We start from the raw sequence: 20,889 nt of genomic DNA, 5'->3' as shown, positions 1-20,889 counted from the left end.
GATGAGGTCAACAATGCTTTCATGGATGCTGTCTTTGAGATTGTTGAAGGTCTACCAGCATCTATGGCAGATCCAGCATTGTCTGTCCCTTTGTCTCATCATACGTTTACCTGATGAGAATTGTTCATGGTTTCAGGACAAGTCACAGCCAGGACGCCTAAGGCCTGTCAGTGTTCCTGTTGAAAAAGTTGATATGGGTATTGATGGGACCTCTGCTGTCGCTGGTCAACGGCTGCCTCATGGAAGGTGTTTTTCCCAACTGCCTCAAGATTGCAAAGACAGTCCCGATCTTCAAGAAGGATAATCCTACTGATGTAGGCATCTTCAGACCAATATCAACAATTGTACCAGTGTTGGGTAAAATCATTGAAACGTCCATGTTGAGGAAGCTGACTGTATATCTGGAAGAGAGAAACCTTATGATGGATATAAAAAGTAAATTTGTATGGCTTATGTTGGTGGGGAGTCCCTTGCAGGAAGGTCCCACCGCCTGAATATATAATTTAAGCCGTCAATGGGCCTTACGACTGTCATACTTCAGCCGGGACCGACAGTTTAACGTGCCCATCCGATAACACGGGAGTGATCCGGTTAAAAAACTTTTGGTATTGAGAGGGTTTGAACCCGGGATCTCTATGCTGCTACGCAAGCACTCTGATGGATATGCAGCATAGCTTATGGTTTCAGGAAAGGCAGGTATACCACCTCTGCAGTGCTTTCATTAGTTGAAAGAATACATGTGGCTTTCAAGGAGCGCAAATTGGTTGACCTTGTGATGTGTGACCTGACCAAAGCCTTTGACTGCGTGTCGCACAACATTCTGCTGAACAAACTACATAGGTATGGCATTGGGGACAGTGCATGGAGTATGGTAGCAGACTATCTAAGCGACAGGAGACAAGTTGTCTCGGTGATGGGGACGACTTTCGAGGAAAGGAGAATAACACATGGAGTTCCTCCATGTGTGTGGAGTGCTTGGGCCGCTGTTATTTCTCATACTCATCAACGATCTCCATCTACCGAATTCTAGTCTGCTGTTTGCTCATGAGACTACCATAGTTGGTAGGGGCAGTGGACCCCCGGAAGCTAAACGCTGTGCACGGGAGCTGTTTCCCGAGGCTAAAGAGTGGTTTGCTTTGTACTCTTAGTACCCACACTCCGAATGACGAAACAGTCACTTTGCTTGGCTTTGGAACCGATGCCAAATTAAGTTGGGAGCCGCATATTGACCAGGTATGCAGGAGACTGTCTAGAGTAATCTACCTGTTCAGAAAGCTGAGAAGCCTCCTGAGTCTCAAGAGACTTCTAATGATGTATCATGCGGTGTTTGGCAGTCATGTGCAGTATGGATTTCTTATCTGGGGCCATTCTCCGCATGCCAATGACATCCAGCTTCTTCAAAAGAAGGCACTGCGGATCCTTACCTACAGTGACTTCATTGCCCATTGTCAACCCATCTTCAGACGCCTGAAAGTGCACACCGTCTTCGGGCTGTACATACTGGCCTCACTTACTGCAGTAAAGATAAACAGGGCTAACATTATGAGTAGGTGTCAGGTGCACTCATAAGGTACCCGCGGAAGGCTACAGTTGGAGATTTCACGCTCTATATAGGTTGTCAAAAGTGAAGGACTCTTTCCCAGTGTTGGCACTCAAAATGTTCAACCTGCTGCCGGGCTCGGTGAGGGATTTTCCTATTGGTGTTTTCAAGAAGAGGCTGTCAAGGTGGCGGATTAAAAGAAGCTATTACAGTATCAGTGATTTCCTTGGGGTTAGCTTTGAGGGACTGTGATGCCACGCCATCTTGATTGTCAAGTTTAAAGTTTAAAGTTTTTATTTGTTTTTGACGCGATCTATCCGGAAACACCTGGCTAACGATCAAGACTTTGGATAGTTGGATATTTTAATGTGATACTGTATCATTGGATATCCTTTATACAAATCAAATTGTCCACAATCAGTGCATAAATTTAAGTCGAAAATCGATGAATCAATCTTTTCAACAGAGCAATGTGTTCTATTGAGGAATAGTGATCTACTGTTCACTAACTATTGTTTAGTGTTCTATTGAGGAATAGTGATAAAATACCAATATCAAGATAATTCTCTCTTACTCCTCTTTTTGTCATTGTACATCATATTATTCATTAAACCTATTTAATCAATTTAAATTGTCTAGAATTATTATTAGTTTTTGATTGATATTCAAGATTATAATTTTTCTTCTCCTCTCTCAAAAAACTATAAATCAACTATTCTATTAATAAATTAATAAATCAAGCATTTCCTATAAGTAATTTCAACCCTATTATCAACATTGTAATCATCTTCGAAAGTTCCTCCAATTCAAATATTCGCGGGCTCTTAAGATATACTGTCAGCTGATATAAAATAGTGTAGTGGGGGGGATCCCACAAGGCCAATAATCCAATAGCAGCTGATTTTAGCATCAGAGTTCAAAGATCTTCTTCAGTCGCTTTGCCGTTTCTGACAAATGGTTATTTTTATGTTTGTAGTGTAATTTTTAAAGTCTAGATTTTAAATAATTGAGTTAAGCTCTATTTCCTTCATGTTGATTTTCAATGATAACTGAATTGTATTGTAATGCGTGATTCTAAAACGATAGCATTCAAACAAAAAATGTAAATTAATTTCTTTTGTGTTGTTTACGTTTGTTTTAGTACATTCTAACTTCAATTTGAATAATAACCGCGTTGAATAGTGCAAAATTAAGCATTTTTCATGTTTAATTTCAAGAAACAGGTAAGAGAATTAGTTTTATTTTACGTTTTTGTGATATTTGAGTCATAAAACATCCTAAATCGTCAAACAAAGACAGAGTTATTGAATTACATCATGCCTTGACCAAAAATAACTATGATACTATTGTTTGTTATTATTTGCGGAGATGATCAAGTTTTTGTTGGAACTAGATTACCATTTTTTCTTATTTAAATAGATGTTTTTTTACTCTTATTAGGCAGTTTGTTATTATTCATTGTCTAGTCCTAGTGCATCTCTTTGTTTGCTTGAATGGGCACTAGAGTTAAAACACTATCCAAAGGCTATTTTGAAATACTCAAGTTATAAAAGTTTTTTCTAGTGTAATTTTTATTATTTAAAATGATATTTAATTAAATTATTTACTTACTATTATATTTTGACTTAGTATTATGTAGCCTATTGCTGTAGCTTCTTGCGGTTAAATACATTGATTTAATTTAAATTAAATGTAAAGTCAACCGAATAAAATCGTACAATATAATTTTTCGCTTTTTCTAGAAAGTTTCATAATGAGCTTGGAAGAAAATGATAAAACTGATGGAGAAGAACCGACTAAAGCGGCTACTAGCTCTCATACCACCAACACTCTTGGCAAAGAGGTATCGGCTAAACGTGCCAACATTAAAGAGATCAAGGCCAATATCAAGCATAATATCTCCACATTGACCAAGAAGCCTCCAGAACATGGTAAGCAATCAATTCAAGTTGATCTTTTTCCAAATATTACTTACTTTGAGTTAATGAACTTACTATCGTAACAGGGGTACCACGATATCTACTCAGATATATACTCTGAAACCTAATGCTTCAATGAAGTTACTGTTAGAGCTTTTTGTAATACAATATAATATTGTAAAAAGGAAGCAATTTTAATTGGATTCAACAACTCAAGATGATGATCGAATATCAAATTAAACTTATAACTAAGAGAGAGGATCTCTTAGTAACTAAGAGAGATCCTTTATTTTTCTATTTTTGGTGCTTGAGTCGTTGTCAGTTTGTTGGTTTGTATGTTTGACGGTAATATTCAATTTCTTTCATCATAAACTTCAAATTTTTAACAAAAATATTCTTTGAAGCAAGTTCATTAGCTAACGAAAATGACTCACTCCTTTGTCCTTTTTGAGGATAATTATATGGTAACAGGATAGCATTGAAAGTGCAAAAGAATAAAAAATGTAGTATTAATTTATCATTACAAATCACAAATTAATGGATCGTCAATAACAGAATGCAACTTGATCAATATTTATCTTGAGTTTCCACTGCTTTCAATAAAAAAGCTGACAGAAATCAGCGGAGTTTTGAGTGACTTCTCCAGCTCTAGACTAGCATTTAAAATATGCTTAGGTAATAATAGGCCTTCACTGTATGCACCTACGTTTAGCCATAGGTTTAACCACATGTTTAACAGTACGTAGTACTTGTTTATTCATAAAAAAAAATTATTTTGTAATCTTTATTATATTCTCATTAGGCTATTAATTTTATTGTGAGTGGGGAAACTTGACAGCCAATTTCTATTAGACTTATTTATTTTCAAGTCTTTATAAATAAATTTAAACCAGGGGTTTGACATTACCGGCTCTGTTCGAAATAGAATTGAAAATTTATGTTAGTCTGGAGCCTGTTTCAAGAAACTAAAAAGTTGATTTTAAAACAATAATTTACTTCAAGATGCATTCCATCACATATCAGGACGTGCTATACTTGTCTAGTGTAGGCTAATCTTGAAGCTATCTGTCAATGTATTTCATCAAAAGATGAATGAAAAATTCCCAAGGAGAGGATTTTAGGTAATAATTGATGGGTGCTCACATTATTCGATTATTGAAAAATAAAATAACTTCAATCAAATCTTCAGATTTAAATTCAAACCAAATTTTCTGTCATTCTCATTTAAAATTATAATTAAAAAAAAATTGATTGTCTGTAAAATTAATCTGTTTAGTGTTATAAAAAATAGCTTACTTTGAAAATGAAAATTATTGGAAAAACTATTTCTTCCTCAGTTAAAACGGTAAATTTCTGCATTAAATGTTCATCTTCCAATAATTAGCTAGTAGTTAATTTTTTTCCGTGATGAATAACATTTTAATAGCCTACTAATCAAATTAATTCAAGGAAAATCTAAATATTATCAAGATTATCACAAAAAATAATTCACAATATTAGTATTTAAAATATATATATATTATATAATTCATTATGTAACCGAGAATGACTGTACTGAGCTATTTTTATTTCTGCAGACCTAGAGATTGTTTCATGTTTGCTGATAAGAATGACCTTTGGCCGTGGCTAATATTTATCTTGTTCTAAAGGGAAAACATCACGGCTTTCTGATGTAATACTTTGAAGTTTACGACGAATTTGATTAGAAAATACTGCAGATGTAACTATTACAAGTTTAGAATGAATTTTAATGTCAATAAAACTAAATTTATAGTAAATTTCTATATTCTGGTTATAATTAAGTTTCCGATGAATTCACAAAAAGATTCTTCTTTAAGTATGAATAGGCTAATGATTCTATGAAAAAAAATGTTGGCCATGTGGTTCTGTGATACGAGTATCTTGAATATGTTACATGCACTATTTTACTTGACTCAACTTTTCACAATAGGTTCTAATTTATTTTTACCAATTACTATAATGCTTGTTAATGTGTATTAACAATGCAACTTGAAATAAACTAGTTTCAGCGCTAAGCGCAGCTTTCTCGGTTTAAATTTTTTCGTCGTCATGTCCAATACCAAAAAAATACAATACTATAAAATAAACAAAAACACTATGCAAACCATAATAATCTATCCATATATACTATATCAATGAAATCAAAGCAGCAAGTTTTGTTGATAATACTTTAGAAAGCGGCCATCGTCTATGTTTAATTATTTTGCATTTTTGTCTCAATTGAATATACATTTTTTAAAATACAAATAAAACCGGCACGTAAGGACGCGAACCTTTGTTTTCTCACTTGAATTGACCCAACATTACGGTCGTAGTGGCTGTCAAAAGTGTTTTAATTTAAAAAAGATAATTTGTTTAGTTTCTAATAGTGTTTGAAAGATTCTCATCTTTTTTTGGTTTGAATATTAAGTACTAGGCTACTGTTAAAAATACTACTGTCGGAATATCCACTCTCGTTTCATTGTTAGTTACAATTTGTGTTAAGCGATGAGAGAGAGATATATATGAAAATAGAGAGAGAAAGAGTGGAGATAGAAAGAGGGGAGAGTGGAAAAAACAGGAAATCCTCCCACTTATCAATTAGTTGCTTCATTCATAATCATGATTTGCTTCTTCTAATTGTGTGCGCGCTTAAAACTGGCTTGTTTTTCCTACATAAGGATTAAAAACCATCTGAACTATTGAGTTAGTTCGTAGAGTCTATCGTTGCTTGTTTATCAATTAGCAACGATGTTGAAAAAGCAGGCTGTTCTACACCATTGAGCATGAAGTTCGGAAAGAAAATTGTTGGGTCAAGATAATTTGAATTCTAAATAATGATGCGAATTCAATCTAGTTCTTGTATATTCCAAATAATTTGAATTTTAACTCAGTTAAAATATTTGTTCACTTTCTTGATCAATTTTGGGAGAACTCCCATTTGCCTTCAAGGCCAGACTGATGTAATTTTTGCAATTGGCATTAATTTCAGAAGTGTGTGAGAATTTGTTGTCAGCTTTTTGTTTATACTGTCTAGGTCTACTGACACACTCAATGTTAATTTGATTTTTGTTAATTTACATGTTTTTTTTCAATGCAATCTCTTGTTTTCCATTATTGATATTCTACACTTCTCTCAATACAATTTCCTCTGTACAAACAATTAGTTTGGCTTTGGTAGAAGATTTTTTCAATAAATTATTTTTATGTTTTCAATTCAAATTCCATGTAAAAAACCATTTGAGAATTGCTTTAAAAGTAGGCTGTTGTCTGCTCTTTTATTTATTTATTCTGGTATCTATCTACTTACTTATTTATTTCTATTTAGAATAACACACAAATCATAATATGAATGATTGGGAAAGGGTCAACAGAATATTTCAATTATTAACTGGCATGTTGATGCTACCCAAATGGTGTTCCTAGCAAAAAGGGATTGCAAATTTAATCTGGTTTTCTCCATTCTTTACACTGAAATTGAGTTATTCACAATCGTTTTTACACGAAGCTATCTTCAATCCACATTAATCTATATTAGTAGATTAACTAAGGAAAGCCAGTGAATAGAATTTTATAAATTGAATAGAACTTATATTAAGTTACATTTTATCATCCTTATCATTCGTTTTTACCTTTAATTAATGCTAGTAAATTTGAAGATTTATTTATTGTAAAAACACTATAATAATGATGATAATAATAATAATATAATTATGATTAGGGATGGAAAACTATGCTGAGTCTTCAAAATTTTTCTTTCAAATTTCGATAAAAAGTTGATGTACGAAGTATTATTAGGTTATAAAATCTCACATCACTGCTTCGCCACTTACTTTTCGGCCCAGAAATAGTTATTTGGAAATTTTGATCTTTGAAGGTTGACGTAAGAAGTAGAATAAATGAATGTACCAAAGAAAACAATCAATTGGAAACTTGAGAAGGTATTGCATTTATATTGATAAATTTTAAAGGAGCAACTTCTAATATTATAAAAATAATGTTGAATTTGAATTCAATTTAACTACATACCATAAGCTACTAGCTACATAACTCATGTTGTGTTCAGGACGTGATGTTATCTGATAACGTTCTACAATGAATTTACAATGTCTATTGAACGATGCTTATTCTAATAACACACATATACCGTATTCAGAAACTCACGTAGTACCATGCACTGAAGCCAGAACAGCTAAATGTATTATCTGCACAACCTAGACAAATATATGCAAAACATTTTCAATTTCTAGTTTGTGGCTATCTTGAGGTCATTGGTTTCCGTTCTTTTACGAGACTTCTACATTTTCAAATATCAAAGCTCTTAGAATACATTAGCAACAGCTTTGAAGGTATACTAAAAATTCACTAGCGTAACCAACAATCTAATTGAAAAACAATCGACTCTAGGGCATGCACACACTAGAAACACACTACTTTTTGCATGTACGCGGCTCTATTCTTGTCCAGTGTGTGCACGCCTTACTCTCAGCTGTTACCGTTTGAAAAGACACATTTATATGAAGCACTCGCCAGGTATACGTTTTGTGTCCATAAGACGTAAGTACATCACTGAATTGTACCCTAAAATATCGATGTAATATTCAAATTTCCCCACAGTCAATGTAATCTGATCTACAAGGCTGTAAAAACTGTAATAATATTGTGAAACTCACCTGAAGCACCTCGCCGTTACTACACGTTGGATACAGTATTAATACATTTTATAAATAGATGGACAGTATTCTATGTTACACGAATCTTTCAAGTGTTATTAATGCATGTTCGCTGTCTCTGTTTTGTAAATGTATGAAGTTGTATTCCTTCTTTTCCTTACAGTAGACACGTAACCTAAAGGGTGGCGAGGGGGAATATTGATTTTCAACGACTCTCCTCTGCTCAGTCTCTGTGAGGAGGAAAATGAGCCTCCCCTCCCACCCCTCCAGTTCCACCCCCACTTTATACTCCTCCTCTTCCCCACCCCCTACCAACCCACCCCTTTTAGTGAGTGAGTCGGATCAATGGGGTTGGTGTAGTACACTTGGATAAACCGAATAAAAATCTAGTTTGTTGTGTGCGGTGTCTTGTATGCAAATATGTAGTGCGGAAGTATTAGGTAGTGCAGGCTCGGATTTGATCAGCTGTTGTGCTCAACTAATATAATCGATGTGATGTGCACGATTGCTGTGTGATGATGGAGAAGGTTTTCTGTGATTCCGGTGTCGGTTCATAATGTTTTGTGAGAGAAAGTAGATTGAATTAGAAGCGATGCAGACCCTACGTAAGAAATCCAGCCCATGTAAATGTGAGTAACGCAGATTTAATGGATTACAAGTAAAATGTTTCGAGAATTTCGATTAGGAAATCTGTACTACAGGCTTCCACTGAAAGACTTAATTGATTTTAATTTATTATTTTGTCAACTGTATAATTTATATGTTTTTTCGTTTCAATCTATACTTTTTTAGCTCCTTCAAATAACATTTATACAATTAATTGTGCAAGAATTTGTGACTGGATCACGTGGAAATGAACCAAAAGGGTCGGCTTTCAGGGTTGGTCTCTCAGGGTATTGGAAGTTTGATGCTGTATTGTTCCAGTATATAATCAAATTTGATTAACCTGTATGAATTCTGTTCCAATTTATTCATATTTGTGTCTGTAGCAACCCGTTTAAATGACTCCATCTCAATTTCATCACAATTCACTGTAAAATTGAGTGCTTGTTTTTAGAGTTTGTAGTTATAAAAGGTTATTAAGGGTTCTGATGTGTTCTTGGATGTGTTTGAATTTTTATCAGTTTAATTTAACAATTTTAATCACTTTATTATGGTTTAATTAATCTAAATTGACTGTGACTAACCTTTTCTAGCCTTTGACTTGAATTTTCTCTATTCTTGAAAAAATGGTTGAATAAAGTAGTAATATACCTTAACATTCATCATCACTTTATCCTTCTTAATTACCTTAATAACAATTTCAGAACTCTCCCAGTCACAATAATCACTCCTTATTATACAATCGTTGCCTTAGTTCCTTAATAGCTCTAGAGGTTTTTGGCTTATGATGGAGAGTATGGTGTAGCTGATTGGAATGTATTTTGCTCTCATCAACCTATATTCATATGGCTAATGTATGAACATTCCAATTAAAGTAAATGTTATTCTTTGTCACAGAAAAACTGGGTAGAAGGGCTTTAGACTTCGAATAATATACTCCCTTTAATGGATCGACCGTCAATTTTTCTTAAGTTTCTCCAGTTATCTCCCCCATCGCTGACTATTAAAGATTGATTGATTGATTGATTATTGTCTATTTTCAGTTTGTACTCTCTTCATCACTACATTAATAATAATTATTTATCTTTGCATATAATGTGATCTCTACTGCATTTTTTGGAACATACAGTTTTTCATTTATTTATTTTCTTACATAATATTAATTATAAGTTATTAATTATATAATAGGCCTAAATTACAATTATACATATTATCTGAGTTACATATTTGTAATGGGTAAAGGAATGAAATGGAAGTATTAAGTAGTTTATTTATTTGTCCAGTTGATCATTCTTTTGTCCATCTAAATCTAAGAAATTATTTCAAAGCAATATTCAACTAAAAGTAGTGAACATTAATACCCAGTGTGGACATGCTAAAAACATGCTATCATTTCAATCACATATATTTTAAGGTGCGTCTCACGGAGGTTTACTTATTAATAAGCAATTAAGTAATTCATTCATCCACTACTCATTCATCAAATTTTCATTTATTTGTCTTGGACATTTCTATTACATTAAATAGTTTTGTGTTCCTTAGTATTACTGATACGGTCAAGCTATTAACCGAATTCAGGTGTGCAAATTGAAAGTCAGAATCAAATTATTGTTAAATTGATATAACTAAAAGACAATATCAATATTAATATTTGGACAATTTGAAACTAAATTAGGAAATTGAAGAAATTTTGGGCAATAGCCTGTTTTTTCTTTCCCGATGTGGTATTGTTTTTGCTAACCTAATAAATAAATAAATAACTCCGCTCCCTGTTATGGCCGTCCGTTAAACACTCCACTTTCCTCATCTACCTCCCTCCCTCAATGACTCTGTGGTTCACTTAATCAGTTGCAGTGGTCAAGCAGCAGTAGGAGTCTTTCTTTCCAATGAATACCTACCATTCCTACCACCCACTGTTTAATAATCACCTATTTTTTCAATGAATTTCTGCTCTGTTGGACAGAAGTAGAATATCATTGTTTTATATTAGAGTGTTCACATATTACCAGTGTAAACCCTCGTATTTGTACCAATGGTCACCCTAAGCAGTATCCCTGTGGTATTAGACAACACAAATCGTCTCTATTTAAAGCAGCCCTCTTTTCCAATAAATATATCTATTTTACAGAATATAAATAGAATAGCTTTTCATTGTTTCTTTTGGGATTGTTTACATAAACTATCAATGTTCAAACTCTATAACTGTTTTAACAATAATCATCTATTGTTTTGCTTAGTAAGAGAACACAATTGTTTAATATGAGAGTGTTCACACAGTGTGAAATATCAATGAGTGAACTCTATCACTAGAATCAGTGGTGAGTCCTCAAACAGCTGCTGTGTAAGAAATATAATACCATTAGTTTTTATGGGAGGGTTTTCACACATTGTCAGTATATGAGCTTTCCCACTTGCACCAACCATATGCCATGGGCGCCGCCCTGATCTCTAATGTATTTCTTACCATCAACTGTTTAAATAATTTTCACTTAAGCTCGCATTACACCAAGTTTCCGAGCGAGTCACGAGGTATTAGTTCTAATTGCGCTCATTACACTAGAATCGCCTGCTGGCAGCCGGGACACCAGATTCTGAGGGCCGGCTGGTGTCTCACTCGGGTCGCCAGCACGGCCACCAACCCTGGTGTCTCACTGCTATCGGATGGAAACGTTAAACCGTCGGTCCCTGCTGCCTGAAAGTAGTTTTTGAGTTGAAAACTCCTCCTCCTCCTGTCTTTGCCTTCTTTTTCTCTCTTTCTTTATCCTCCTGCTCCTCTTTTATGTCCTCTTCTACATGTATTTTTCTCTTCATTCACTGTCTTCCTTCTCCTTCTACTCCTCCTCTTCCTCATTTTCATCTTCCTCCTCCTCCTACCTCTGTCTTCTACTTCTTCTCCTTCTCCTTTCTCTTCTCTGAAAGCAGTCATTAGGTCATGCCAGAGACCCTGTAATTGATCAGGTGCTACCTGAAAACTCTGACACTAGACCTGAGCCAGTCAGCCAGGTCACTCGGCTTTATTTTTATTTACTCTGGTGTCCCAGCTTGCTTTATAAGCAGTCACTGCTAGTGTCTCACTGGCGACCCTGGCCTAATGTAATAAGGGTAAAGTATGATACAAGTACAGTTTAGGAATGAGAAATGAAGTATTATAATTATCAGAATCTCTTTGACGATGTGTTGAATCTTTGTTATCACATATTTCGATTCCATTATGTGTACATATGTTCTAGTTGACAGTTTTTAACCTTTTAGAAGCTAGGGACTTTTTTGTATATCTTCAAGCATAGTGACTAAATAGTTAATAATATCGGGGCACCGAGCTTCGCTCGTCATTTTTATTTATCGATAAACAGAACACAATTCTTTAAAATGATCGTGTTTATATTTTACAGCTGGCTATACGTCAGCTTATGAATTTCAGGGATGAGATATTTTGATTTTTAACAGACGCACTCGCCCACTCACTTTTTATCATCCACAGACGACGAAAGTCTCAGCTGTTTTTCCAAGGATGAATTTTCCTTCTAATGTCGTTCAGCAAGTTTTCCCAGGGATGAGTCCTAGTGCAATCGAATTTTTATATCATAAACCAACTATGTTCCAAATTTCGTGAAAATCGTTAGAGCCGTTTTCGAGATCCGTTGGACATAAATAACCATAAATAAATATAAATATCCAAATATAAAAAATATATACAGAAATTGCTCGCTTAATATAATAGGATTATGCGTATGCTCTAACCATTGATTCATTGTTCATTTGGTCATTTCATTGTATAGTAGTCTATTCTCTATTTTGTAATTGTTTTTGTTTTTGAATGCATTGTATGACAATTGTCTATATAGTATGTATCTCTGTTCATTACAAGTAAATATGGATATGAGTAGGATAATTGGTGTGTGCGAGTGTTGATGAGTGAGCACTGTTGCAGCAGACAAGCAGCACCAGGGTGGAGAGCCGGCGCGCTTCCTGGGCGAGGGCGTGTGCTACCGGGCCAAGCTGATTGGCATCCTGGAGGTGGGAGATGCTCGCGGCGACCGCATGTGTCAGGAGGCCCTCGCCGACCTCAAGATGGCCATCCGCGCAGCTGGCGAACACAAGCAGCGCATCACCATTCACATCGCCATCGATGGCCTCCGGCTCAGGGATGACAAGACTGGGGTCAGTGCTCAATCTACTACTCCATCTACTCTTCCTCCTCCTCCTCCTCCTTCTTCTACTGCTCTTCTTCGTTTTCACTTCCTCTCACCTCCTCGTTCTCGTCGTCTTCCTATCCTCTTCTTTCTCTTCCTCCTCCTCATTCTCCTGTCTTCATCTTCTTCTCTTCCAACTGTCTTCTTATTTTTTTCTTTCTTCTTATTATTCACCTAACTGATTCAACCTATTCATCCCAATTTTCTTTTTCTTCTTTTCTTATTCTTCTTCGTCACTATTTCTTTTTCTCATTTTCTCCCTCTTTCTCTTCCTCCTGTTTCTATCTTCTTCCTCTTCCATTTTCTCTTTTTCTTCTTCCACTTTCTCTTTCTCTTATTCTTACTCTTCCTCCTCCTGCCTTCCTTCTTCTACTCCTCCTCTTCCTACTCCTTCTCCTTACTGTCTTGTTCTACTGTCTTCGCCTTCTCCTCTCCATTCTTCTCCTCCTCCTTTTCCATATGTCTTCCTTCTCCTTCTACTCTTCCTCTTCCTCATTCTCATCTTCCGCCTCCACCTTCTTTCCCGGGATTTGTGTTTTTCTCTACCTCCTATATTTTTCTTTTTCTTCTTTCTATTATGGTTCTCCTCCTCCTCCAGTCTTCCTCATCTTTATCCTGGCAATAGCCTCAACTGACACTCAATTTGGAAAAGTTTCTTAGAGAATTTCAGTGAGATTCAAGGAATAATTATTGTCAAATTCTCGAGTTGAATCGGTTATATTGTATATTTTTCAATTGATTTCTCCATTCAGTAGGAACAATCCAAGAAGAATTTATGAATAATCAGTTAAAACTTACGCATGAAAAAGAGCCTTATTGACTATACTATTCCAATACACCATATTTTTACACTGGTAGTACTTCAATACACCATAGACTTTTGCCAACTGAATCTAAACACTACATCACACTTTTCAAAAATTGGTTCGACATTTACCCACACCATCAATCATGACCTGTCCAACTTCTCTACTAATGGAATTCCATTAAGAAATTCAGATTTAAAACATGAATGAAGATGATAGATCAATAGACAGGAAGATATTAGAGTGCATTTGGCTATTAAGAAAGCGTAGTTTTTTTGCATGGTTTCTAAATTTAGATACTCTTTCAATACGGTTATTAGCTTCAGTGAAGATTCACTTCAACCTGTCAGCATTCATTATCTGCAACGTTAATGCTTTTCATTCAACCAATGATGACATTCAAAAGTGAATTTCATGACTGTTACTATACTAACACTGATTTGTTGAGTAACTTTACAACATGAAACAGTTTCAATTGAATATTCGAGAATTATTTGCTCAAGGTGATGTTTAATATTGCTAAAGACATTCTCTTTGTATCAAATATCATTCACTTATTTATCTATTCTATCACATATCCTGGTTCTGATTGAGAGTTAAAAATCTCTTTGATTCGTGACTATTTGGTCAAGGGTCACTGTAGATAAACTGATTGACTCATCTGTAATCAAGTAGATAGATTAAACTGAATACGTTGTGTAAACTGTAGTACTAATAATTTTCAAACGATTCAACAAATTTAATTGGAATTGTATAAATTAATAATTATAAGTCCAAATAATGAAATATTAGTAGTTAATGAAACACTGAATCACCTTAATAATAATAGTTTACATGAAACACTAAATTACATATCACTCCAGTAGAACGTCCAATAATGTATTTGAATAGATAGAGAATAGAATGCCACATAGAATGCCAATAGAATCCTCACAATAGAATGCCATGTGAATAGTAGCGATCAATATACCTAATTCTTTCTTGAAGACTTCTAGAAGAATTTCATGACTATTGATAGTTGAGGGAGTTGCCCCATGTGAATAGATGAATCTTCTGGTATCGATTTTATTCAGGTGGAGTCTTTCTTCGTGGTAAAGTTTGGGCTACGTTTTCTTGATGCTTTCTAATCTATTCACTGTGTAGTTCAGTAATATTTATTCTATCGTGTAATATAATCCACTCATAACTAGAGAAGCTATCGTTTAGACGCCCAACAGCAATAATATAGTAAATAGTTCAAATATAAAATTTAGTAGTTCAAGTTCAATTGAATTTTCAAAACCTCATTCATAATGAAGATTGTATCAACAGAATAGGAATAATTTTTTGATATATTTCTATTCCCATTATTTTTCCAATTATTAATAGAATAATGTTACTGTATTTATATTATTCAGAAATCTCCATTGAAATACACAGTGAAATTGTTTCCTCCCTATTGTTTTATGCTTATTTATTTGTTCAACTTCTAACGGTACAACACTAATTTCACAAAGAGAAATAACAATTGAAGAACAAATACTGTACAAGCGAAAAAGTTGATACAATATAAGAATATTCAAATATAACATATAATTAATTCAATCAACAAAAACTAAATAGATTAAAACATCTACCTCCTATATTTTTCTTTTTCTTCTTTCTATTATGGTTCTCCTCCTCCTCCTCCTCCTCCTCCTCCTCCTCCTCCTCCTCCTCCTCCTCCTCCTCCTCCTCCTCCTCCTCCTCCTCCTCCTCCTCCTCCTCCTCCTCCTCCTCCTCCTCCTCCTCCTCCTCCTCCTCCTCCTCCTCCTCCTCCTCCTCCTCCTCCTCCTCCTCCTCCTCCTCCTCCTCCTCCTCCTCCTCCTCCTCCTCCTCCTCCTCCTCCTCCTCCTCCTCCTCCTCCTCCTCCTCCTCCTCCTCCTCCTCCTCCTCCTCCTCCTCCTCCTCCTCCTCCTCCTCCTCCTCCTCCTCCTCCTCCTCCTCCTCCTCCTCCTCCTCCTCCTCCTCCTCCTCCTCCTCCTCCTCCTCCTCCTCCTCCTCCTCCTCCTCCTCCTCCTCCTCCTCCTCCTCCTCCTCCTCCTCCTCCTCCTCCTCCTCCTCCTCCTCCTCCTCCTCCTCCTCCTCCTCCTCCTCCTCCTCCTCCTCCTCCTCCTCCTCCTCCTCCTCCTCCTCCTCCTCCTCCTCCTCCTCCTCCTCCTCCTCCTCCTCCTCCTCCTCCTCCTCCTCCTCCTCCTCCTCCTCCTCCTCCTCCTCCTCCTCCTCCTCCTCCTCCTCCTCCTCCTCCTCCTCCTCCTCCTCCTCCTCCTCCTCCTCCTCCTCCTCCTCCTCCTCCTCCTCCTCCTCCTCCTCCTCCTCCTCCTCCTCCTCCTCCTCCTCCTCCTCCTCCTCCTCCTCCTCCTCCTCCTCCTCCTCCTCCTCCTCCTCCTCCTCCTCCTCCTCCTCCTCCTCCTCCTCCTCCTCCTCCTCCTCCTCCTCCTCCTCCTCCTCCTCCTCCTCCTCCTCCTCCTCCTCCTCCTCCTCCTCCTCCTCCTCCTCCTCCTCCTCCTCCTCCTCCTCCTCCTCCTCCTCCTCCTCCTCCTCCTCCTCCTCCTCCTCCTCCTCCTCCTCCTCCTCCTCCTCCTCCTCCTCCTCCTCCTCCTCCTCCTCCTCCTCCTCCTCCTCCTCCTCCTCCTCCTCCTCCTCCTCCTCCTCCTCCTCCTCCTCCTCCTCCTCCTCCTCCTCCTCCTCCTCCTCCTCCTCCTCCTCCTCCTCCTCCTCCTCCTCCTCCTCCTCCTCCTCCTCCTCCTCCTCCTCCTCCTCCTCCTCCTCCTCCTCCTCCTCCTCCTCCTCCTCCTCCTCCTCCTCCTCCTCCTCCTCCTCCTCCTCCTCCTCCTCCTCCTCCTCCTCCTCCTCCTCCTCCTCCTCCTCCTCCTCCTCCTCCTCCTCCTCCTCCTCCTCCTCCTCCTCCTCCTCCTCCTCCTCCTCCTCCTCCTCCTCCTCCTCCTCCTCCTCCTCCTCCTCCTCCTCCTCCTCCTCCTCCTCCTCCTCCTCCTCCTCCTCCTCCTCCTCCTCCTCCTCCTCCTCCTCCTCCTCCTCCTCCTCCTCCTCCTCCTCCTCCTCCTCCTCCTCCTCCTCCTCCTCCTCCTCCTCCTCCTCCTCCTCCTCCTCCTCCTCCTCCTCCTCCTCCTCCTCCTCCTCCTCCTCCTCCTCCTCCTCCTCCTCCTCCTCCTCCTCCTCCTCCTCCTCCTCCTCCTCCTCCTCCTCCTCCTCCTCCTCCTCCTCCTCCTCCTCCTCCTCCTCCTCCTCCTCCTCCTCCTCCTCCTCCTCCTCCTCCTCCTCCTCCTCCTCCTCCTCCTCCTCCTCCTCCTCATGACTGATACTATACTAACACTGATTTGTTGAGTAACTTTACAACATGAAACAGTTTCAATTGAATATTCGAGAATTATTTGCTCAAGGTGATGTTTAATATTGCTAAAGACATTCTCTTTGTATCAAATATCATTCACTTATTTATCTATTCTATCACATATCCTGGTTCTGTTAAAAATCCCTTTGATTCGTGACTATTTGGTCAAGGGTCACTGTAGATAAACTGATTGACTCATCTGTAATCAAGTAGATAGATTAAACTGAATACGTTGTGTAAACTGTAGTACTAATAATTTTCAAACGATTCAACAAATTTAATTGGAATTGTATAAATTAATAATTATAAGTCCAAATAATGAAATATTAGTAGTTAATGAAACACTGAATCACCTTAATAATAATAGTTTACATGAAACACTAAATTACATATCACTCCAGTAGAACGTCCAATAATGTATTTGAATAGATAGAGAATAGAATGCCACATAGAATGCCAATAGAATCCTCACAATAGAATGTCATGTGAATAGTAGCGATCAATATACCTAATTCTTTCTTGAAGACTTCTAGAAGAATTTCATGACTATTGATAGTTGAGGGAGTTGCCCCATGTGAATAGATGAATCTTCTGGTATCGATTTTATTCAGGTGGTGTCTTTCTTCGTGGTAAAGTTTGGGCTACGTTTTCTTGATGCTTTCTAATCTATTCACTGTGTAGTTCAGTAATATTTATTCTATCGTGTAATATAATCCACTCATAACTAGAGAAGCTATCGTTTAGACGCCCAACAGCAATAATATAGTAAATAGTTCAAATATAAAATTTAGTAGTTCAAGTTCAATTGAATTTTCAAAACCTCATTCATAATGAAGATTGTATCAACAGAATAGGAATAATTTTTTGATATATTTCTATTCCCATTATATTTCCAATTATTAATAGAATAGTGTTACTGTATTTATATTATTCAGAAATCTCCATTGAAATACACAGTGAAATTGTTTCCTCCCTATTGTTTTATGCTTATTTATTTGTTCAACTTCTAACGGTACAACACTAATTTCACAAAGAGAAATAACAATTGAAGAACAATACTGTACAAGCGAAAAAGTTGATACAATATAAGAATATTCAAATATAACATATAATTAATTCAATCAACAAAAACTAAATAGATTAAAACAGTCAACAGAAGTTATAAAACATCACAAAAAGTAACGAAATAGCACACGATTTTATGACAATTCTGGGTGCTTGAATTCAGGTTATTATCATAAATTGTATTCATAATTCAGCCATGTTAATATTTATACAAAAATGTCCTAAAAATGATGAGACCATCAAAATAAAAAAATGTAGATTCAAAAGAGTGTAAGGCCCAGTTTCCATAGTGATGTCATCGTTATAATGGCAGTATTTGATTAACATTGGTTTTGCTATTGTTATCTGTCATTCGACAAAGCTGATTGTGCTATCATTTTCTAGCTCCGCAATGTTGCCAGAACGTCTTTCAACGAGGGAATTGACAGAATATTTTATTTCAATCATGGAAATTATTGAATCATTGAAAAATATATTTTCTTGACGAATATAATTGGTTATTTTCAACAAGAATGAACAGTTAATATCAAATCAAATATACCGGTATCAGCTATCCTCTATAGAAGGCAGTGGCAACAGAGAATTGGCAACGCTGTTCTCCTATCTTTTTCCTCTGCCATTATAACGTAGAACTCACCAAATCTGATGGACCATCAAACCTATATTTTCAATATACATTTAATAATAAACCAACTCAACAGTATGTCCTGTATACTCATTCAATCATTTATAAGATACATTGTTATTAATTGTGTGTTTTCATGTATTTGTTGTGTGCAGGACTGTCTGTACCATCACCCTGTGCACAAGATCTCGTTCATAGCACAAGACATGACGGACTCGCGGGCTTTCGGATACATCTTCGGGTCTCCCGACACGGGTCACAGATTCTTCGGCATCAAAACTGACAAGGCTGCTAGCCAGGTAAGTGTTTACTTCATACCAAAAGGCAAAAGATGCTTTGGGAGGCTGAGTTAAAGGTGGATACTGGAACAGGCTTAGCTCAAATAGCTAATGTGTCAAAACATTATTATGGGGATGATATTTCAATTTCTATCACAATCTTCAATGTATGTCAGCCTATCTAATAAGTAAGTACTATTTAATTCATTCCTTGATTCGTATTGGAGTAATAATATTTTACATGAAACACTAAATTACATATCACTCCAGTAGAACGTCCAATAATGTATTTGAATAGATAGAGAATAGAATGCCACATAGAATGCCAATAGAATCCTCACAATAGAATGCCATGTGAATAGTAGCGATCAATATACCTAATTCTTTCTTGAAGAATTTCATGACTATTGATAGTTGAGGGAGTTGCCCCATGTGAATAGATGAATCTTCTGGTATCGATTTTATTCAGGTGGTGACTTTCTTCGTGGTAAAGTTTGGGCTACGTTTTCTTGATGCTTTCTAATCTATTCACTGTGTAGTTCAGTAATATTTATTCTATCGTGTAATATAATCCACTCATAACTAGAGAAGCTATCGTTTAGACGCCCAACAGCAATAATATAGTAAATAGTTCAAATATAAAATTTAGTAGTTCAAGTTCAATTGAATTTTCAAAACCTCATTCATAATGAAGATTGTATCAACAGAATAGGAATAATTTTTTGATATATTTCTATTCCCATTATTTTTCCAATTATTAATAGAATAATGTTACTGTATTTATATTATTCAGAAATCTCCATTGAAATACACAGTGAAATTGTTTCCTCCCTATTGTTTTATGCTTATTTATTTGTTCAACTTCTAACGGTACAACACTAATTTCACAAAGAGAAATAACAATTGAAGAACAAATACTGTACAAGCGAAAAAGTTGATACAATATAAGAATATTCAAATATAACATATAATTAATTCAATCAACAAAAACTAAATAGATTAAAACAGTCAACAGAAGTTATAAAACATCACAAAAAGTAACGAAATAGCACACGATTTTATGACAATTCTGGGTGCTTGAATTCAGGTTATCATAAATTGTATTCATAATTCAGCCATGTTAATATTTATACAAAATGTCCTAAAAATGATGACACCATCAAAATAAAAAAATTAAGATTCAAAAGAGTGTAAGGCCCAGTTTCCATAGTGATGTCAACGTTATAATGGCAGTATTTGATAACATTGGTTTTGCTATTGTTATCTGTCATTCGACAAAGCTGATTGTGCTATCATTTTCTAGCTCCGCAATGTTGCCAGAACGTCTTTCAACAAGGGAATTGACAGAATATTTTATTTCAATCATGGACATTATTGAATCATTGAAAAATATATTTTCTTGACGAATATAATTGGTTATTTTCAACAAGAATGAACAGTTAATATCAAATCAAATATACCGGTATCAGCTATCCTCTATAGAAGGCAGTGGCAACAGAGAATTGGCAACGCTGTTCTCCTATCTTTTTCCTCTGCCATTATAACGTAGAACTCACCAAATCTGATGGACCATCAAACCTATATTTTCAATATACATTTAATACTAAACCAACTCAACAGTATGTCCTGTATACTCATTCAATCATTTATAAGATACATTGTTATTAATTGTGTGTTTTCATGTATTTGTTGTGTGCAGGACTGTCTGTACCATCACCCTGTGCACAAGATCTCGTTCATAGCACAAGACATGACGGACTCGCGGGCTTTCGGATACATCTTCGGGTCTCCCGACACGGGTCACAGATTCTTCGGCA

At 36.4% G+C, this 20,889-nt stretch overlaps 2 protein-coding genes across 2 annotated transcripts in view; both read left to right on the top strand.

Annotated features, from left to right (window-relative positions):
- Positions 1–203: 203 nt before the first annotated feature.
- On the top strand, positions 204–1,030 carry LOC120349609. Its single transcript, XM_039420045.1, has 2 exons — positions 204–395; positions 752–1,030. The coding sequence occupies exons 1-2, from the start codon at positions 204–206 to the stop codon at positions 1,028–1,030; spliced, it is 471 nt and encodes a 156-aa protein (XP_039275979.1).
- Positions 1,031–2,445: 1,415 nt separating this feature from the next.
- LOC111064264 (protein disabled) overlaps positions 2,446–20,889 on the top strand; it is a 31,669-nt gene continuing 13,225 nt past the window's right edge. The window contains exons 1-4 of the mRNA XM_039420044.1: positions 2,446–2,763; positions 3,283–3,471; positions 12,667–12,896; positions 18,950–19,093. Of these exons, the coding sequence (XP_039275978.1) occupies positions 3,294–3,471; positions 12,667–12,896; positions 18,950–19,093 (552 nt within the window). The 5' untranslated portion in view covers positions 2,446–2,763; positions 3,283–3,293. The remainder of the gene's footprint in view (positions 2,764–3,282; positions 3,472–12,666; positions 12,897–18,949; positions 19,094–20,889) is intronic.

Source organism: Nilaparvata lugens, chromosome 2 (genome assembly GCF_014356525.2).
Source record: "Nilaparvata lugens isolate BPH chromosome 2, ASM1435652v1, whole genome shotgun sequence".
Classification (NCBI taxonomy): domain Eukaryota; kingdom Metazoa; phylum Arthropoda; class Insecta; order Hemiptera; family Delphacidae; genus Nilaparvata; species Nilaparvata lugens.
This window is presented reverse-complemented; position numbering and strand designations above follow the sequence as displayed.